Raw genomic sequence first — 19160 nt, 5'->3', positions numbered from 1 at the left:
AAGTGATGGAACACATTTCTGAACCAAGCACGTACCTAGTGGCAAACTATCCCTTAAGAACAATGGATATCAATTATTGATATCACGTTATTGTCAAAACAGTATGACCATTTTAGCCTTAAGGCTTTCTGGGCTTGATTTATTCCTCATCCAATAATTGTTCATTGCAGTTTTATAGAGCATGCAGCAGTCAATAGCTGTTTAATCTGATGCACAATGAGGCTAGTGATGATGCTAAATGCCACAAGCAGTGATGTCAAAGTATCAGTTTGTTAAAACAAGGTTTTTACCACTGGCTCACCACAAAGTATCAATTTGTTAAAACAAGATTTTTACCACTGGCTCACCACAAAGTATCAATTTGTTAACAAAGTATCTCTGGGTTACAAACTGCCAAAAAATCAGCTGCTTGCTCACACATAAGTAGTTTGAGTTTAAATAATTGTCTGGTTAGTCAGAGTAAGGCTGTACAATTAATCTTTACATTAGCGACCTCATTTCTGAAGGACAACGATTACTGCCATATTTGCTTTGGAGAGATGCATATTTAGAATGAGTGCTTATCATTTGTCCCTGCTGCAGAATGCACAAATGCACTTCAAGGCTGACAGACTCTCCCTGAATGTGTTATTTCTTTCCCCAAGAGCGTTCCGCCTAGTTCTGCCCTACAATGCTATGATTGGCTAGTACGAACGTTAGCCATGACCTCTTTGTCCTAACCTTAACCGCGTCCAACCTTGACATGTCGTCGTTTGTAGCCAATCACAGTACAGTAGGGGCGGGACAAGGCGAAACACTTCCTGAACTTACCACTAGCTAGAAAGCAATCAATCAAATTAGCCACAGCCTATGAATTCAGGCTGGGTCACCGGAAAGAGTGTCCAGTCTTTGCTCTTGGTTACATGGGAAGCAGACACAAGCCTAGCATGTAGCTTGTCTAATGTGCTCTAAGCACTAACGTTATTGTAAATGTATGTTAGTTCTATCAGAGATAATGTTATATGTAGAATGTATTTGGCTATACTCATCTCACACCGTCTGGCTATGTTTGTTTGGGGAAACTAAATAGCCTCGGCTACGCTCAGTGTTATATTAAAGTGAGATGGAGCCAGAGTTGACAGCCAGAGTTAACTGTCACAAACATTTTTAAATGGTGCATACACGGCAAGGCATGTATGTGTGTCAATGTGTTGCCCTTAATGTAATGTAGCCTGTAAAAAACAAACAAACACAATGACAATTCTTATTGTGCAGCTAATTAAAAGAACAATTTCATTAGCAAAAGTATTGTACATGAATGCAAATGTACAGTTCTGTTACGTTTAAAGTCAATTGCCTGTTGCAAGATCCTAAATGTTATTCCATCTTCGGCGCAAATTATTCAAAAGTGTCCTAACTTGAAAGCAAGTGTTATCCGATTTACGTTTAGTACGAAATTATTTCGTGCAGTCTGAAAAAAAAAATCAATAGCCTACCATAAATCAGTGTAAAGACTAAATGTGGATCTTTACTTCATTTGGTGCTCAGTTACAATCAATATTAAGACAGCTCGTTTGAAGTCAGATCATCACCAACATAATAGTAGGATGGTCACAGGCTGTACTGTAGCATTATCAGTGCAGCGTCTTATTTGAACGCCCGAAGTGTGTCTTTTACATCCACTCATTTGTTTACTCCTCCTGTAATGATCGGTGCTCCGCAGGGGCACTGAGAACACTAACTCCTCCAAAGTGTTTGATCTTCTCTCTGTACGGTGGCAATAAAGGGGGGCTGAGTCTCACAAAAGCACAATGAAAGCCTTTTAAGTACGACACAGCTGCTGCACGTGTGTATGCTCGAGTGGCCGTGTTACTGCTGTACCTCAGTCATTCGCAGACATTTGGCTTCTTTTCCCTCATCTTCCTGGTGTGTTTTTTCCCCGGCTGCATTCATGTATTTTTAATGAGCGGTCATTTAATCGGTCTGTAATTGCCAGACTGCAACCGCCTTGTAATAATTAGAAATGCAGTCGCTATGCAACATCTATCAGTGGAGTTATAAGGAAGTAGGAAACCGTACTGCTGTATAATGTGTTTATTCCAGGGTTTTTATATTGTGTTTTATCCTGGAATAGCGTTTGGTCGAATTGTGTTTATGGGCTACTCAATATCGACGTCATCGCTCATGATTACTGAGGGTCTTGTGGGTGGAAGCAGAGAGACCCAAGCACTCACAAGGACTGTTTATTTCACAGTAATGTATTCCGTTTAATTTGGTTCAAGGGTATTTAGGTAGGTTATTGAATATTCAATGTATTCATTTCGAGATAAACTGGATTATTTAGGCCCACATCTGTGATGTTAAAAGTTAACGGTATAGATAGATAACTTAGGGACTGCACAAACATGATTGGTGTGAGGAGAGAGGGTTGTACCTTAAGCTTTACTTAATTTAAGGTTATATTATTTTCTTTATATATCTATGCAACTCCCTGCCTCCTAATATCTCAAAATAGTATTGCAACTCCTTTAACCCCAAAAAAAACTAAAAGAAGGAAAAGCATAAATAAAAAAAAAGCATGAAGAATGAAAGATGATGTACCACAACGTGATCATGTAATAACTTTATGTACCATTAAAAGGTGAAATTAGCAATTGCCAAATATTGTATATGGTTAACATAATAAAATGATTTACCAAATATCCCAGCCAATCTGTGTCTTTGAGACAAGAGCTACTAAATGAACAGATCTTACCACTGCCGCTGAATGAGTGAAGCAGAACTTGAGCATTGTAATACGTTTGCCCCGCCCAGGACCCAACTGATAAAACTAAATATGAACTAGAGCTGATGTCTTGCCTAAAATAAGATTAGCCGTTTGACCGTTCATCACAAATAACGCAGTTACAATATTCAGAGTCGCATAACCAGGCACGTTAACCAGCCGTGTTTGGGATAAGCAGATAGAGACTCAGGGGGGGGGATGTTTCCTCCAGACAGGTGTGCCAAATGGCTCACGGAAAATATCACAGCCCAAGCTAATTACTCGGAAAATGTCCACTGCTCACCGACGTGCAGGAGAGAGTGACACAGCGATAAATACAAACAAAGCTTAAAGTGGTGTTGGTTGGTTAACTGTGGAATGACAGACAGAAGTGTGTGTGTGTGTGTGTGTGTGTGTGTGTGTGTGTGTGTGTGTGTGTGTGTGTGTGTGTGTGTGTGTGTGTGTGTGTTTAGGACATCCATGGACTAAAGAAAACGTGTGTTCAGTACAGATAATATTAGTAACGTTCCAAACTGAAAATGGACACAGTCAACCTGTCTCTTTTCTACACCGATTAGTAAGCGAAGTGGCAACATATGATGCTGAATTTGCTTTATAAAAAACACTCCCACCACTTTTCTGAAGGTCTCGTAAATCATTGTATGATTTATGTCACTTAATAAAAGAAAAACTCTCAAAATGAAAACCTTGATGTCTGACAGCCACGTGATTTTAGGCACAAAAATGTCAGTATCAGTTTGCGACAAAACAGACCCCATCAATCACATAAACCAAAAGTATAAACCAGTGAGCCGCAGGCGGGTTAAGCGGGGGTGGCGTACTCTAATAGAGGCTCAAATGAATGTTGAGAAACATATTTTATTAATTTGTCAACCATTTGATGTCCATCACTTCTGCACTTACCTGTTAAGCTATGAACATTTTGACATTGTTTTCTTAAGTCAATAATGCGCCGTTTGCCAGTCGTTATCAGTTAGTACTGTATGATATCATCTCCCTCTCACTCTTCTGTCATTCCTACAGGAGTCCTCGGTTTGAACGGATATGGCTGCTGCACATTGGAAGCCTAAATCACTGGACTTGGGCTGGTGGATCATTCTCCTGCTCCTCAACCTCCTTCCCGAAGCCAGGTACAACAACATATTGTATTGTACCTCTCAGTCTCCCTCGGTTTGCTATTTAACTTCCTCTCCAACCATTTCCTTCCCCCGACACTGTCCCTCCAGTGGATGTTCTGGTGATGCGTTTTGTATAATAACTTTATTAATCAGTCTCACTGCTGCAGCAGACATTGTAATCTAACCAACGCCATTAGAAGCAAAATATCATCTATATTGTAAGCAGAGAAAAGGCAAACCTTTTTTGTATTATTATTATTACACAGTGAGATGGTCTCAGCTGTGACTGTCAGTTTGGCAAATGAAATAACCAGACCTCTATAATGATGTTGACAAAATAAACCCCCGGAGGACTGCCTGGGAAAACCTTAAGCTTTGAATTAATAAGGAAAGAATATTCTTCATTTCCAACCCTCTGACTTTCACATTTTTGTGTGAGGATTAAAATAGAACCCATGACATATTGTCCTAAGTTAGGCCTAAAAAAGAACAAACCTAAAGTGAGCTCATCCTCTTATCTAAGTGTAGCTTGGGCTCTCCTCTGCACCGGTCTGAATCTCACTGACTGGTGAATTAATTTGCATGGTGCAGCACACCACAGCCATGATTGGCCATTCACAGCATTTTCACTCCTACATCTTGTGCACATTTTTCAGTTTGTGTGATAGAGTCAGCAAAAAAGAAAAAAAACTCCTGCATGTCTAGAAGTCCTTCTAACCCCACTCCTTGTAATTTCAAACGAAAAGATTGCACAGGTTGCCATGTTAGCATTGTTGATAAGGTAAGATGTTATGGCAGGGAGACGCGGCGGAGTGTAAATCACTTTAAGATTTTGCACGCTAGGAAAAGCTCATCGAACCTGGAAGAAAGCAGGCTGGGCAGAGAAATCAGAACAGTGTGACAGGGATTAGCCCAGTTTGCGTTGTCATTGTGCCACTTAGCTCTCTTGCATATTAGGAGCACACAGTGAGGTAGCTTTACTAACACTAGTTTATGCGAGTTTGTGGCGAAGGCTATGCTTCCTCATTTTGCGTAGTATTTATCAAACCTGACACCCATCAGGCAATCAGCGCATACTCCGCCCTCCTGCTAAAAGAGCAAAGCATGGGCCCGCATGTATCTATCATGGATCTTCCTATGGGAAAAAGAAAGCGCAAGCTTAAATTTAGTGATGATGAATTTGACCTATTAGTGCATGAAGTAACAACAAACCTGAACATCAGGGCAGAACATCCACACTCTCGGAAAAAAATTCAATTTGGATTGCCATAACAAATAAAATCAACTCATTATCATCTACATGGAGAGAAGTGGAGGAGGTAAAAAAAACGGTGGCAAGACATCAAGCGCAGAACAAAAGAGAAGGTAGCGAGCAACCGGGCACAATCGAGGAGAACCGGTTCAGGTCCACCAGAAATAGACACGCTATCTACTATTGCTGAGATCTCTGTAGAGAATGACGGTATGTGCGGTCTGTTATGATACTGTTGTGTTTGCTTTATGTATGTATACATATGTTTATATCATTTATACAGTACAGGCCAAAAGTTTGGACACACCTTCTCATTCAAATGAGTTTCCTTTTACTTTCATGACTATTTACATTGTAGATTCTCACTGAAGGCATCAAAACTATGAATGAACACATATGGAATTATGTACTTAACAAAAAAGTGTGAAATAACTGAAAGCATGTCTTATATTTTCTTTAATTTCTTCAAAGTAGCCACCCTTTGCTTTTTTATTAATAAGAGTTATCAAAAAAAGCAAAGGGTGGCTACTGTTTTCAGTGCACATAATTCCATATGTGTTCATTCATAGTTTTGATGCCTTCAGTGAGAATCTACAATGTAAATAGTCATGAAAATAAAACACATTGAATGAGAAGGTGTGTCCAAACTTTTGGCCTGTACTGTATGTCAACCCAACCGATGGGGTTATATCATTAAAGAGAGTGTTTTATAGTTAAATAATCGCAGAATGGTTGATCAAAAATGGAACAGACATGCAGGCGTTTTTTTTTTATTTAGTTTTTAGTCTGCTGCCATTGAATAAGGTCAATTTTTTCACACAGGGAAACGCGCTTCCTGGTTTAGACCTGAATTTCCCCTGCAGAATAGAGGCTTTGTAAATACCGCGGAATATATAAGTTTGTAAATAGCCTGCGTCGGTTAAGTCAGTCTTTGCGAACAATTAATGCCTGAAAACAAGCGCAAATGGCTTGATAAATCTAGCCCAGAATTTGTAATACATATATATAAATGAACCTGCAAAGAGAGCTTTTACAAGAATATGCGCTTTGGAGTTACTCTATGCTTTTCCCATTAAAGGACATGGTGTATGTGGTTCATCTGTTTTCCATGGTTTGGGCTAGACATCTTAGTTTCAATGAAAGGCAATATTAATACTACAGCTTCCAATGTTGTGACAATAGCTTGTGGGGATCCCTTTCTTGTTTCAACATAACAATGACCCAAGGAATTGCTTTTTGATTTGAATTCAATGTATAAAGAAATAATTTTTGCAGTTTGGTGTGGAATACTGTAACTCGACAGGCCTGGGGCCCGTTTCAGAAAGCAGGTTTAGTGAAAGGGAGTTAAACATATGTCAGGAGATGATATTGAGGCCCGACTATAGATGCATTTTCATTTCCAGATACTAGCCTACGTATTTGAACGGTATTGTTTTTCTTCTCAGTCTATCAGTTATGTAGCCTACATAACCTTATCTTTCCTCAAATCACTAACGTCACCCATGGTGGACATGCGCTTACATCCCAGCAGATTATTTGTGTCACATTACATTTATTTGCAAACGGCAGTTTTCTTTACAACATTGGTGATGCGGAGCACATTAGTAAAGCCACTGTATGCAGAGCTGTCAGAAGAGTGTGACTCGCTCTGAAACATTTTTTAAACGTTTTTGTAGTGTTCCCTGGACACAAACCAGTAAGAGCCATTAAAAAGGAGTTCCACAGTATTGCAGGTGCATGATGTAAACCCTTTGACCAGTTTGTTTGTGGTTGTTACCATTGTGAATCGTAGTATCATGGCTCCATTCATGCTGCCTTTTTGTAGTGGTGGTGCACGCGCTTAACTCTGAGTCAACCTACGCCAGGCCTCATCACCAAACATCAGTAGCCCAACTCACTGGTGCTCTTCGGGGTACGCAGGGATTCTCCCTGAATCCCTGAAGCCATGTCCCAACATTTTGTGGGACGTTTTCCCAGTAGAGTGGAGGCTGTTGTAGCAGCATATTAATGCCCATGGTTTTGGAATGAGGTGTAATGCTCAGGTGTCCAAATCTATCTAGATCAGAGGTTTTTCAAACTGCGAGGCGAGGAGAGTTGAGGGGGGGTGGGTGTGGAGGGAGAGACGCTGAGCCGCAATTTGTGTCAAAATATGATATACATATCCTTAGATTCAGTGTGATGTACTCTACACTTTGAGGATACCAGAGATCTGCTAAATCCTTATAACTCCACAACTTGTCTGAGAATCATCATGCTTTTACGTTTTCTTCAGTATCAAAGTAATCCAGTGATGGCTGTCTGCACATCCATGGGTGCATTGCAAACAGGAACTGCTAATAGCTCATTCAACGTACCTTAAAGCTATAGTGCATACCCCGTGAGGAATTCTAAGTAATGACAACAAAACTGCCAATTTGCTAAAAGCAAACATAGGCTGTGGGGGAACCCATAGTGTCAGACAAACCCTTGGACTAGATACATTAAGGGTAAAGATATAGCAAAGATTCATATCAAATAATGTATGTTACCACATTTTCAAAGAACAAATGTCTAAACATTTACTTTCACATTGGCAACTACAACTAAAAGCAGTTAATAGATAATATTTTCATAGTTAAAACTGCAAATGTACTGGAAGCCTGGCTGTGGTTTTGGTTTGATCATGCAGCATGAGGCCAGAAAAGAAGATTGATGATACAATGATTGGCATTAGTATTAAGGATGTTAATAAATAATATGGAAAACCATTAGATGTCATGAGAGCATGCAGGTTAATAATGGAAATGCATAAAGGTTTGACATATTCAGGGACAGAAAATTGTCATCCCACCCTTTCCAGCAGGGCAGAAGCAGTCAATGCAATTCATTAAGCATGGACCTAACACAGCATGTGACAAGGATTTGGAAGGAAATGTTAATCTTTCTGCAATTACTTGAGACATGATGTAGAGCACATATGTAAAGCCCTTGCACATCATTCTTTAATTATATAAAACACATTTTATGGATTTTTTTTCCCAGCAAGACATTATTATGCTGCCTCTTGAGAAATCCAAACATGTACCAAGAATGGAATTTCACTTGGAAATTTGCATCTAAAAGTGAAAGTTTATATTAATTGTCCATCAAAGTTCAAGTTACTGGAGTTTGGAAATAATCCTCAGAACGTCAGCATGCACATGCTCCCGGAATATCTGCATATCAGCAGAGCTGTTTCTCACTGAGAACTGCCACCTCCCTGATGCCCACTGATGCTCACTGATTCTATCGGCAAGCTCCAAATCGGCTTTACTACAGTTGAGGCAGGAGACTTTCCTAATGGATTAAGGTGTAACAGACAAATCCTCTATATAAGGGTCTGTCATTCTGCACATCACCAAATTTCCTCCTTTCCCGCACACTAAAAGAGGGGGCTGATTAAGCTTTCATTCCCACGAATCCATGTGTTACATATAAATGAGAAGGCTGTGTTGTTTTTTTTCTATTCGGCGAAGGTCTTTCAATCCTTCAGCTTGCCTCGCTTCCAACCACCACCTTCCCCTTCTACAGTCAACGCTTAACAAGTGTGGACACTCTGGCTGTCTTGTTGCCATTTTAGTTGGTAACCTATTGTCAAGCTGCTGGCTAATGTGGCACATAATCGATAGCTTTACGGATGAGAGTGCTATATGTACACTTTGCCTATGGATTGAAGTGAAGTTGTCTAGCCTCTACCTGCTTTCTCACCCCATCTCACATGAATTATTCACAGCATGGCCGAGAGGGGCATCACTTTGAGATGTGACCTGGTCAACAAATAACATTTTGTTTCGGTAGTGTTGTCAAGGTTAATGTGTCACAGGTCTGGACAAGGGTAATGTATTCATGGCTGAGCCACGTTGCTGATTGAATGACCAGGCAAATAGTTTCAACTTTGAGACCAAAGAGAAGAAAGTCAAAAGTTCACAAGGTGTAACTAATGATAAATCCGAAATGATCAGTGAATATATGCCTCCTGTTTTACAGTAGCTTACAACAAAACGACAGTTATATGCATTACATCTAATGACTATTGCATAATTTCATCCATCAGCTTAACTGGCGAGGTCCAAAGTGGACTCAAAGCCATCTTCTTAGTAGAGATCAGGGGCCTAGAGCAGCAGGACTGGTCAAGTGGGCGTTACATTCATGGACAACATTGTTAAATTGCATGCACACACAATTAGGGCAGGTACAGTAGGTCAAAGTGATACCAGAAACCTCTGTAAGATCTAATGGATGCTTAAAACAAATGTCCAACCTTCACCTTGGTTTTCACTTACAAATAAGTCGTTTAGATAAAAGGATAAAAAATTATTTCTTTAACCAGTTTTATTGCTCAATTTGTCTAGTGTAGTGTCTGTGGCCCCTGTATCTCAGCTATTAATGTGAGTATGATCTCAAGTAGAGGTGGGCGATATATCGTTTAGACTCGTTTAATTGGGATATCGAATATTTCATAATTTGTACAATCCGACCCCTCAAACATGAAAAGAGCTGAAGGAAGTTAAAGAGAAAACAAATAACGCACACTATAAGCTTCTAAACAATTATATGTAGCGATTTTAATACTGTAGGGGTTTGTTTGACTGTATATTTTGTACAAAATCACGATCGTCCCGCACGAGAGTAAGTTGCTACTAGTTCTTACCTGCGCGTTATGACGTTCACTCATGTCAACAAAGATGGCGGTGCGCGATTGTCCAGCGGCTCTCCTGTCGTGTATATTTATACAAGTACGTACAGCCACACTGAACTAATCAATACAGGACCACGATACAACACAGCCGTTACGAGAGCCTTCCAGGCGGCTCATAACATCCCGGAGGAAATAGCCTGACCGAGCCCTCCAGGTCAGGCACGGCGTTATGGGTGGGCCTGACGGGCCTAGGCCCGCCCAAAACATTTCCTCAAAAAACCATTAATTAATTAATATATTATAATTTGTTGAAGAATTATTAAAAATTGGCAAATAATCTCATAATTTGTGCTAAAATTGTCTAAATAACAAAACTAAAATTGTTTAGTTTTCAAAAACAATTTAAAAAAACTGGTCATGTCTATTTTTATGTTTCTGCACAAGTTCAGCAGACAGTGAGGTTCGGATCGGATGTAGCTTGTAGGTATGCTAGGCTAGCTCCCAGTGATCTGAGAGAGTGAAAATCATTTCCAGTAAAGGACAAGGTTGTAACAGCCGTTGTTTATGTACCTTGAACGTGCACGAACGTTCTCAGTCACCGCTGCAACCAGGAGATGAAGGAGAGCTGAGATCCACAACGCCTAGCACATATTTGTCTCGGACATTGCAGGATGCTAGCGATGCTAGCGCGGTTAGCGCGGCCAGCGCCGGTGCTAGCCTTTGCCTCTACCTCGCGAGTGGATGATATAGCCCCTATGGATATAGCCCTGTGGATCGGTCTTCCGTGGATGAGCCCGCAACTCAACCAGTGCTAAAGTATCCGGTCACTTCTTCTTTAGGGAGATTAATTGTGTAGGACCGCCAGAGGATAACAGTAAGGTATGTGAAGGCTACTCTGCCTATATTGTATTATGTCGTTATAGGAGATGTATGGATTAAAATAATCAATTCATAACCCGCTACAGAGCTGCAGGCGCAGTTCTATTTCTATAACAGCTTGTTACTGTTGTCAAGTTGTTGTTCCCTCATGGTTTTCTCTTGTTATGGCCAATAATGCTTTAGGGCTTGTTAATGCGATTTATTTATTTTTGTTAAACTATAACATGAATCATCACACTAAAGTAAGGAAATAACTTGAGTCTATGTTTTACATGACAGATGACGTTGTCAATGAACACGCTCTGTGGCCGAGTATTGATTGAAACTGTCGGGCAGGGTTGTTGATCTGTATATTGTTGAAAACTTAAAACAATTGAAAAGAATTGTGAAATATTCGGCTTCATGTTATACGAGCAGAACTAAACTATGTTTTGGGGAAATATTAGATTCCTGACCACTTTTACAGTCTATAGGCCTTAGGTTAGGAGAGATGCGCTATAGCGCAACCAGGTATGGTGCGTAATGGAGATTCCAAAGCGCTCTTCTTTTGGGCAGAACCAAGGCAAGCGATCGCGGATAGGTCCGTCCTTTGCACCGAAACTTTTTACAATGCAACAACATATAAATAGCATCAAGCTATTACAATCTTTATTATGTAAGCACATATAATATATATAATATAACAGTATATTAGCCATATTATATTAGTCATTTGTATTAGGTTAAACAGGGATTTGATAACGTTTTTAATTTAAGGCCCACCCAAAATTGGTCTGGCCCATCCAAAACTGGAATCCTGGCGCCGTGCCTGCTCCATGTTGTTTGCGCTAGCACGTCGAGCTAGCTATCTACCGGCAGAATGAGAAAATGACTCCGGCACGACCAGAGGCGGAGGACTGCATTTTTGTGCACAATGAATGGAGTACCAACTGAAGGATCGTTGACCAGCACGGCTCACCTGACCTGGAGCCCTGTTGGTAATATACTGACCATTTTATTTACTACAAAAACAGCACACTGCCGTCTACATAGCGCCCAATGCTAACGTTAGCAAAAGTTTGGTTCACTGCTAACCATAGTGAACAAACTGCAGCGCGATCACCTGGATACGGGATACAGGGGACTTTTACAAGGCGTCCTTAAAGTCTGTTCCCCTCCAGCTTTCTCCCAGCATGTAGATTGTGTTACTAGAGGGAAGAACACACTAGACCATGTATACTCTGACATCAAAAAAGCACACAGAACTGCACCTCTCCCTCACCTGGGCCAGTCAGATCACATCCAACTCCAGATCCCAGCATAAGTCCCGGTCAGAAGGACTATACAGCCAAGTAGAAGGACAATCAGAACCTAGTCTGACCCGGCCCTGTCCCAGCTCCAGGACTGCTTCCAATAAGGACATGGTTGTGTGCAATGTGTTACAGAACAGAGCCCTTTGTTTATGGTTATGATTTCATCTTGCTTGTACATTTTCCCAAGAGAACCACCAAAATAGCCTCCGAACAGGGCTTCTTTTAACTTCTAGAAGGATTTCAAAAATATCGTCTAAATATCGATATCGAAAAAAAATATCGAGATATTCATTTTTGTCAATATCTCCCACCCCTAATCTCAAGTGATGGGAAGGGTGATTAAAATCTTAAAAAATAATATTCATTAAAAAAGGCACTCATAAAAAGCAGATTTTATTTCTTTAATATTAAACCTTTTTTCCAGTCTTTTAAAGTTGTGTTTTATCCATTCTGCAATTACCTCGAGGTCCTGTTAATATTCTATTTACAGGCTTGATTTCTTGGAGAACATGCAGACTAGCTGTAAACAACTAGAGAAATAATTGCTAGTAGTAAATGTATTGTCATGTGAAACCACATCCTTTTAAAATGTCACTGATCTGTGCACTAATTACGTTTGAGCTTCAGTCAATCCTCCATTGATATGGTGAGCATCTGGCCAATGATCTTCAAAGTAACCAATTAGCGGACAACCCCAATAGGCATGAATCGAGCTGAAGCTGGATTGGATTTCCCAGAAGGTGTCTGCACAGCTGCACATTGAACACGGACCCTTTCGTCCTAGAAATACACAAATGCTGAATGCTAAATGTCTGATGCCTCTCAGAATGGACCCTCAAGATATTACCAATCCATGAAATTGTAAGATTAAATTGTTGTTTTTGTTCTAACATACAGTAGCTCAAGCCGTATCTTTTGCATTATGCATTTATGTTGTTTATTTCGGTTTTTATTCCTTGAGGAAATGGCACAGACTCACTTTCCATGGAGCATTGTCTATATGAAACACACTCATTTCAGTACAGTACATCCTATATCTTTCAGCAACAGCAACATCCACCCCCGACTGCTTCTGAAGTTGGGTCTGAGGTAACACTATGGATACCAGGTCCATTCAATAAAGATGAAAATCCTTACACCTAACTGTGTCTTTGAAGATGTTGCACAGAATGGGTCAAGGGTTCTGTTTTTTATGGAAAGTGTAGATGTACAATTAAACAAGGTAAACTCGATTTATTGAGGCGTTTGAGTTTTAAATAGGGTTATTTCATAGGAGTTATACATACAGTATAACACTTCTGTGTTGCTGCCAGCAAAACAAATCCTTTTTATTAAAATAATAACTAATTGCACACTCCACACTCATTTCCTATTGTTGGAAACTCAAAGTAGGTGAGCCGTTTCTTGTAATGCTGACTGCAGAAATGTTTTCTGCTGCTCAAGGCTCATCGCTTGTTTTCTGAACGAATATTTGAACCTGGTCGAAGATCCACAACGTCATGGACTAAAAAAATAAATAAAATAAAATACACTTGCCAAAAGTTAAATCCTAAAATGTAAAAGACACAGAAGCTGTTAAGACTTCTTTGGCAATTTTATGAAAAAGCCTTTTCCAAACTTAAACTCTGGATGGTTTTACTGCCCTGTCTGTTAAACCAGTGGCAGTAACACATATTCATGTCATGTTATAACAGTTCATTAGATTCATTACACAGGTTTTGGGACAGTTACAGTTGGCAATTAAAGTCATCGACCAAGGACAAAAGATGATGCAGCTGGCATAAAATCTGGGAGCTGGTGCCACTTCCAGTCCAGTAATTAGCCTCAGACGACTACTTTTCTTTTATGGGTCACTTTTAAAATGACTAACAACTGTATAAATTGTCAAGATAAACAGTTTTGTACAGTATAAGCTCAGCATTTTTTTCAAGTGAGTTTATTTACACTTAACTCTTCAAGGTGTTCAGTAGGAAGCCATTGTCCCCGAGGCGTACTAATGAAGAAGACTACTTGACTAATAGGTATCAGCTGTGCTGCTGTTAGATTGCACTGCGATAGCACTTCCTTCACAGCTTTTGTTGTGCCTATAGTTCTACCACCTTCCTCTGAGGTGTCACAAGTGGCAGTGTGATGTGCGCCACCAGGTTGTCATGTAGGGGTCTTGCCTCGAGATGCATTGTGGGCAATGTAGGCGGCCGGTTTTGAAAATGAAGAAGAATTTGTAGAACAATAACGATATTTGTGGTTCTGCTGCATCAATTGATACTTTGTCTTTTAACTGTCCATTATGTGTATAACAATGTTAACAGGAGTGCAATGCTGTAATCGGTGGAGAACTAACCTACTATGATGTCTAGTAGTTCTTATTGATTAGTTGTTATTGAGTTAATTGAATTAATACTTAATTGCCAACTCTTATGAACTGATTCTAGTTTTGAAATATTTAAAAAAATCATTTTTCCCGGACATTCTATAGTTTTACCTTCCCAACTGTGAAAATGTTATAGTAAACTGAATCATATTAACATTATTACTTATAGTACTGCCGGTTGATCGGTGAAAACAAGCAATTTTAAGATGTTATCTCAGGGTTTAGGAAATGATGATGGTAATTTTCTGACATTTGATAGAGAAAAAAAAAAGAAAACTTTAATTATTCAGTACTAAAAAAAAAAAAAAAAAAAAACATTGCTAGCCCTAATTTCTATACTGTACATTCCCATAAGGGCTGGGCGATATGGACCGAAAGTCATATCCCGATATATTTTGGCTGAATATCGATATACGATATATATCCCGATATTTTTTCAGCAAAGTGAGCGCAAATGCTCAGTCAAAGTCAAAGCCAAATATGACATGTCACAAGTAGTTTCATAGAAACCGGCTATTTCAGTGAACAGCTGCAAAATCAAATGAATAAATAATAAACAGGTTTCTTCACCTGGTTCAATGCTCAGCTGTTCAAATAACAATAAAATGTAAAAATAAATTCTGATTAACCCTTGTGTTGTCTTCCCGTCAACCTTTTCAACGTTTTTGACGCCTTTTTTTCAGTTCGTTTTAATTTTTTCCAACTTTTTAAATTGTTAAATTTTTCTTCTACACATTTTCAGCGCTTATTTCTACGTCCCATATTTTCTGATATAGGGCTGGGCGATATAGAGAAAATCAGATATCACGATATTCTTGACCAAATACCTCAATCGATATTGCGACGATATATTCTAGAGTTGACAGTTGGTGCTCTCGCAAAATATCTTCACACTTAGATTTTAGATAATCATTAATAATAGAACAGCTAGAACAGTCTGGTAAATTCATAAAAGTCCATCACTTCACTGTAATGCAGCCTTTAAAACCAGGAAAAGACACTTATGGTCATATCACGATATTACGATATCCAAAATCTAAGACAATATCTAGTCTCATATCACGATATCGATATTAATATCGATATATCGCCCAGCCCTAATTCCCATCACATAAGTAGGTCACTCCAGTACCAAGTGCTAATCACTTACTCCCACCATATATCAAATATGTTATCTCATTACAAATTAGCAGATTTTTAGCAAATGTAACAGCTTTATTTAACTCATGTTAAAGAAAGACTCCATTATGTTGAGTCTATTCCATGACTTGGTCTGAGTGATGTAGTTGTGGCGCTGTGCGTATGGAAGGTCATCTGAATGTCCTTAATGTCGCAGTGTGGTTGGCAATGGACTTCTGTGACTGACACAGGTTGCCACGGACAGGCTTTTACTGCAGAGGCTATTCTGGCAACACCTCAATGAATGTTATATCCAATGTTATATCCAATGTGTAAACTGGGAAATATTTCCTATGAAAAGGTGCATATTTACCCTCCTATCACTGACACAAACAATTTCATACGTTCATTCTAATACAGCATACCTGTCAGTAACATGCACAAGTTTAATCAGAGATGAGGAGAGAGAACATGTGTTACTGAGATAGAAAACTATGAAAGCCGAACACTGCTTTCAAGCATACAAATAATCAGAAAGAGGAGCTCCAATATTTTCAGCCTCTTGTTTCACAGCGGACCAAATGATATGACATACGCTGCCCAGCCAGATGGGGTTGCATATGTTTGCTGTAGAGACCCTGTTGTATGTGTCCATTACCTGTGGCTTTAGGATCACTAAATCAAGGCAATTTAGGCAATATAAAAGAAAAAAATACACACACTCCCTGGTAGGGAATTAGATGGGTTAGGGGGAGTGCAGTGTGGCCTGTGTTGCCAGGATTTATGTGTAAACTCAGCACAGTCCTATTTGATGTATTGGTTTCTGTTTGTCTCCCCTCCTCCAGCTGTAATAACGCTGTATACCTTGGACATTGTAATGAGATTTTGAATTAAAAAAAGGCAGAATTTCAGCCGCAAGGTTACCAGCTCCAGAGTATTTAATCTAGCTTCCCTGAGGCTTTATAATAAATTATTTACCATATGAACTCATCTACTGGTCCTGTCATTTTCCATGAACAAGACTAGGTTGTTTTAACCTAGTATATGTCTGGACTGTGTATGGTCAATGTGCTTAGCTGTGGCCAAATTGTTACAGGGATAGTCAGTGGTGTATTACTGCATGTCAAGAGTTCATCTTTAGTGGTCCCAGTATTTGTTTGTTGTGTACTAAAGTATATGAAGCCCATCACACGACATGGTAAAGGCTTTTTGAGACAAATAATGGAGAACTGCTTTATGTAAAGGAGACCTATTATTCGTGTTTTCAGGTTCATACTTGTATTTTTGTGTTTCTACTAGAACATGTTTATAGCCTTTAATGTTCAAACAACACTTTCTCATACTGCCCATAGTTGCTTCAACCTATGTCTCTTTAAGCCCCCCTCCCGAACAAGCCCGTAGTCTGCTCTGATGGGTCAGCATTTCTGGATCTCTGGAGTGTCCGCATTTTTGCTGTGCACGGATGTACATAGCGAGACTTTTAAAGGCTTATAAACCAAACACTACGCAACTGGACATGTTCCAGCAGGAATGTGATCCGAAAATCGGGAAGAAATTCACGACATTGGCAGCGAATATTATAGTATTTCCTTGTAGTTAGCATATAGCTACATGTAGTCAGCAGTGGTCTTTAACAGAGTTTCGCAGCACTTTCTACCGTTAGAAATCACTAATATAGGCTTCTAAACCAAATACTACACAACTGAACAGAGCCTGTTCTGTGCCAATTCATTATGAAAGGGCAATGGTCAATAAGGAAACACACACACGCACACACGCACACACACACACACACACACACACACACACACACACACACACACACACACACACACACACACACACACACACACACACACACACACACACACACACACAAACCAATGATGTAAATTCATCATTCACTCAGCAACAGAGTTTTGCGTTCAAAGGCCTGGCCCTCACCCTGTGGTTGGGTCCAGCCAAAGAACCACATTTTTAAAGTGTCAGGTTTTACAGCACTTCATATCATGGAGTGCTAAGGAGCATGCTTACAGTTATAAATGATCTCTTCATTGCTCCTGATGCAAGTGATTAAGCTTTTGTAATCCCTGTAGATATCAGTGCTGTATGTGACAGCAAGAGCTGTGGCTTTCTTCTAAAAGCGCCTGGGAAAGTAGGTTGGTGTCACAAACGTTGATATCACACGTTTCAGATCATATCGTTATGTTAGATAATTTCCTGCTGCTGTAGGCAGGCTGTTGTCCTATCCAGCATATTTAATTTGTGGTTCTGTATTGCAAAAATATCTTCTCTTGCAAAATATATGTCCTTCAATCACAGTTATGTGATTTTTTAAATGAATTAATTGCAGTAAAACCTTGCTGTGATTTTCCACATTGAGTCTGGACTGCACTTTCTGACTGGGTTAAACATTTGCAATGTTATGACAGGAATACTGAACTTAACCAACTCCAAGCTCTCATTATTTTTCAAATAACATTTCTCCAGTTTTTTTGTTGTGTACAGAGCCTTTCAGATGATGATGTCTGCTCAGACTGCGAAACGAAAGCTGTCTGAAAAGACATTTCCCTGCCCTCTTTCTGACCTTGGTTGTCACGGCAGTGAATTAACGCTAGTTACAGATCAAGGACAACAAGAGAGGCGAAAACTGTTAAAATCCAAGATCAAATAAGGCAGAGGGTTTTACAGCGATGGATTGGGGAATTGAGGCTGTGTGTGGGAGGAAAAGAGGATGAATGCGTATTGAATGGAAAGAGGAACACAGTGCTAGAAAGGATAGAGCAGTGTTGTTTAGCCAAAGACAAGAATATGTACCCAGTGATACTTTACATTTAAAAAACAGCTTGACATTTGAAATTCATCTTAATCATAACCAAACACTTAAATGTGTGATTTCTCAGTGGATGACACAAATGTCACTGTAAACACACAATTATGTAACTTCACCAAACAAAACTTCTATGCAGAGCTGAGACTGCAAAGTGCTACAATAAATTATCAAGCCAACTTCTAGAGAAAGTCACAGATAGCAGCTTTTTTTCCTCAGCCCCATCAAGTACAGGATATAGAACAGCAGTGTTGGACCATTTCTTGGTAGTACCAGCTGGAAATTACCATTTTCCAATTGATTTTATTTTCCTCTTGTTCCACTGTCTGAACAGATTGTGCCTGTTAAACACAGTCTCCAACTTTTGGCATCTAATGGTGATCAATGGGGCAAGGAGGCCCCAATTGGCCTCCACCTCTTGCTTTAGCTGAAAGTGTTAAACAGATGCTGGGTAAGAAGTGCTGACCATTATGGCTGAACAACTAATGAAAACCCAAGTTGAAATAGTTTTAGCAGTCCTCTGCTCGGAGCAAGAAAGCCAATGCAAATATCTTGGCACTGTCTGAAATGTGTAACAGCGTGTTCTCTCAAGTCAATACAATGGTTGAAAAGTAGTCCGTGCTCTAAACAAATGTTCCTAGTGGACACATGATCTAACTTGGCATCTACTGCAAACACACATTACAAAGTGTGTCCAGTGGAGGTAGTTTGAGCATTTGCTAAAAATGTCCCCCAGGTGCCTGCCGTGGGAAGTGTGCCAAGCATGGCCCACTGGGAAAAGGCCCGGGGGCCAACCCAGAACATGCTGGAGGGACTCCAGCCCAGCTGGCAGGGGAGCGCCTGGGCATCCCGGAGGAAGAGCTGGGAGGAAGTAACTG

The 19160-nt window shown here is 39.8% G+C and overlaps 1 protein-coding gene across 2 annotated transcripts in view; it reads left to right on the top strand.

The window, feature by feature from the left end:
- Positions 1 to 19160, top strand: part of gabra3 (gamma-aminobutyric acid type A receptor subunit alpha3) — a 110669-nt gene that overhangs the window by 27384 nt on the left and 64125 nt on the right. For both annotated transcript variants that reach the window (XM_028595806.1, XM_028595805.1), the window contains exon 2: positions 3788 to 3894. In XM_028595806.1, the coding sequence (XP_028451607.1) occupies positions 3809 to 3894 (86 nt within the window). In that variant the 5' untranslated portion in view covers positions 3788 to 3808. The remainder of the gene's footprint in view (positions 1 to 3787; positions 3895 to 19160) is intronic.

The sequence above is a fragment of the Perca flavescens genome, chromosome 13 (assembly GCF_004354835.1).
Source record: "Perca flavescens isolate YP-PL-M2 chromosome 13, PFLA_1.0, whole genome shotgun sequence".
Taxonomy (NCBI): domain Eukaryota; kingdom Metazoa; phylum Chordata; class Actinopteri; order Perciformes; family Percidae; genus Perca; species Perca flavescens.
The sequence above is the reverse complement of the archived record's forward strand: the minus strand, read 5'-3'. Positions and strand labels throughout refer to the sequence as shown.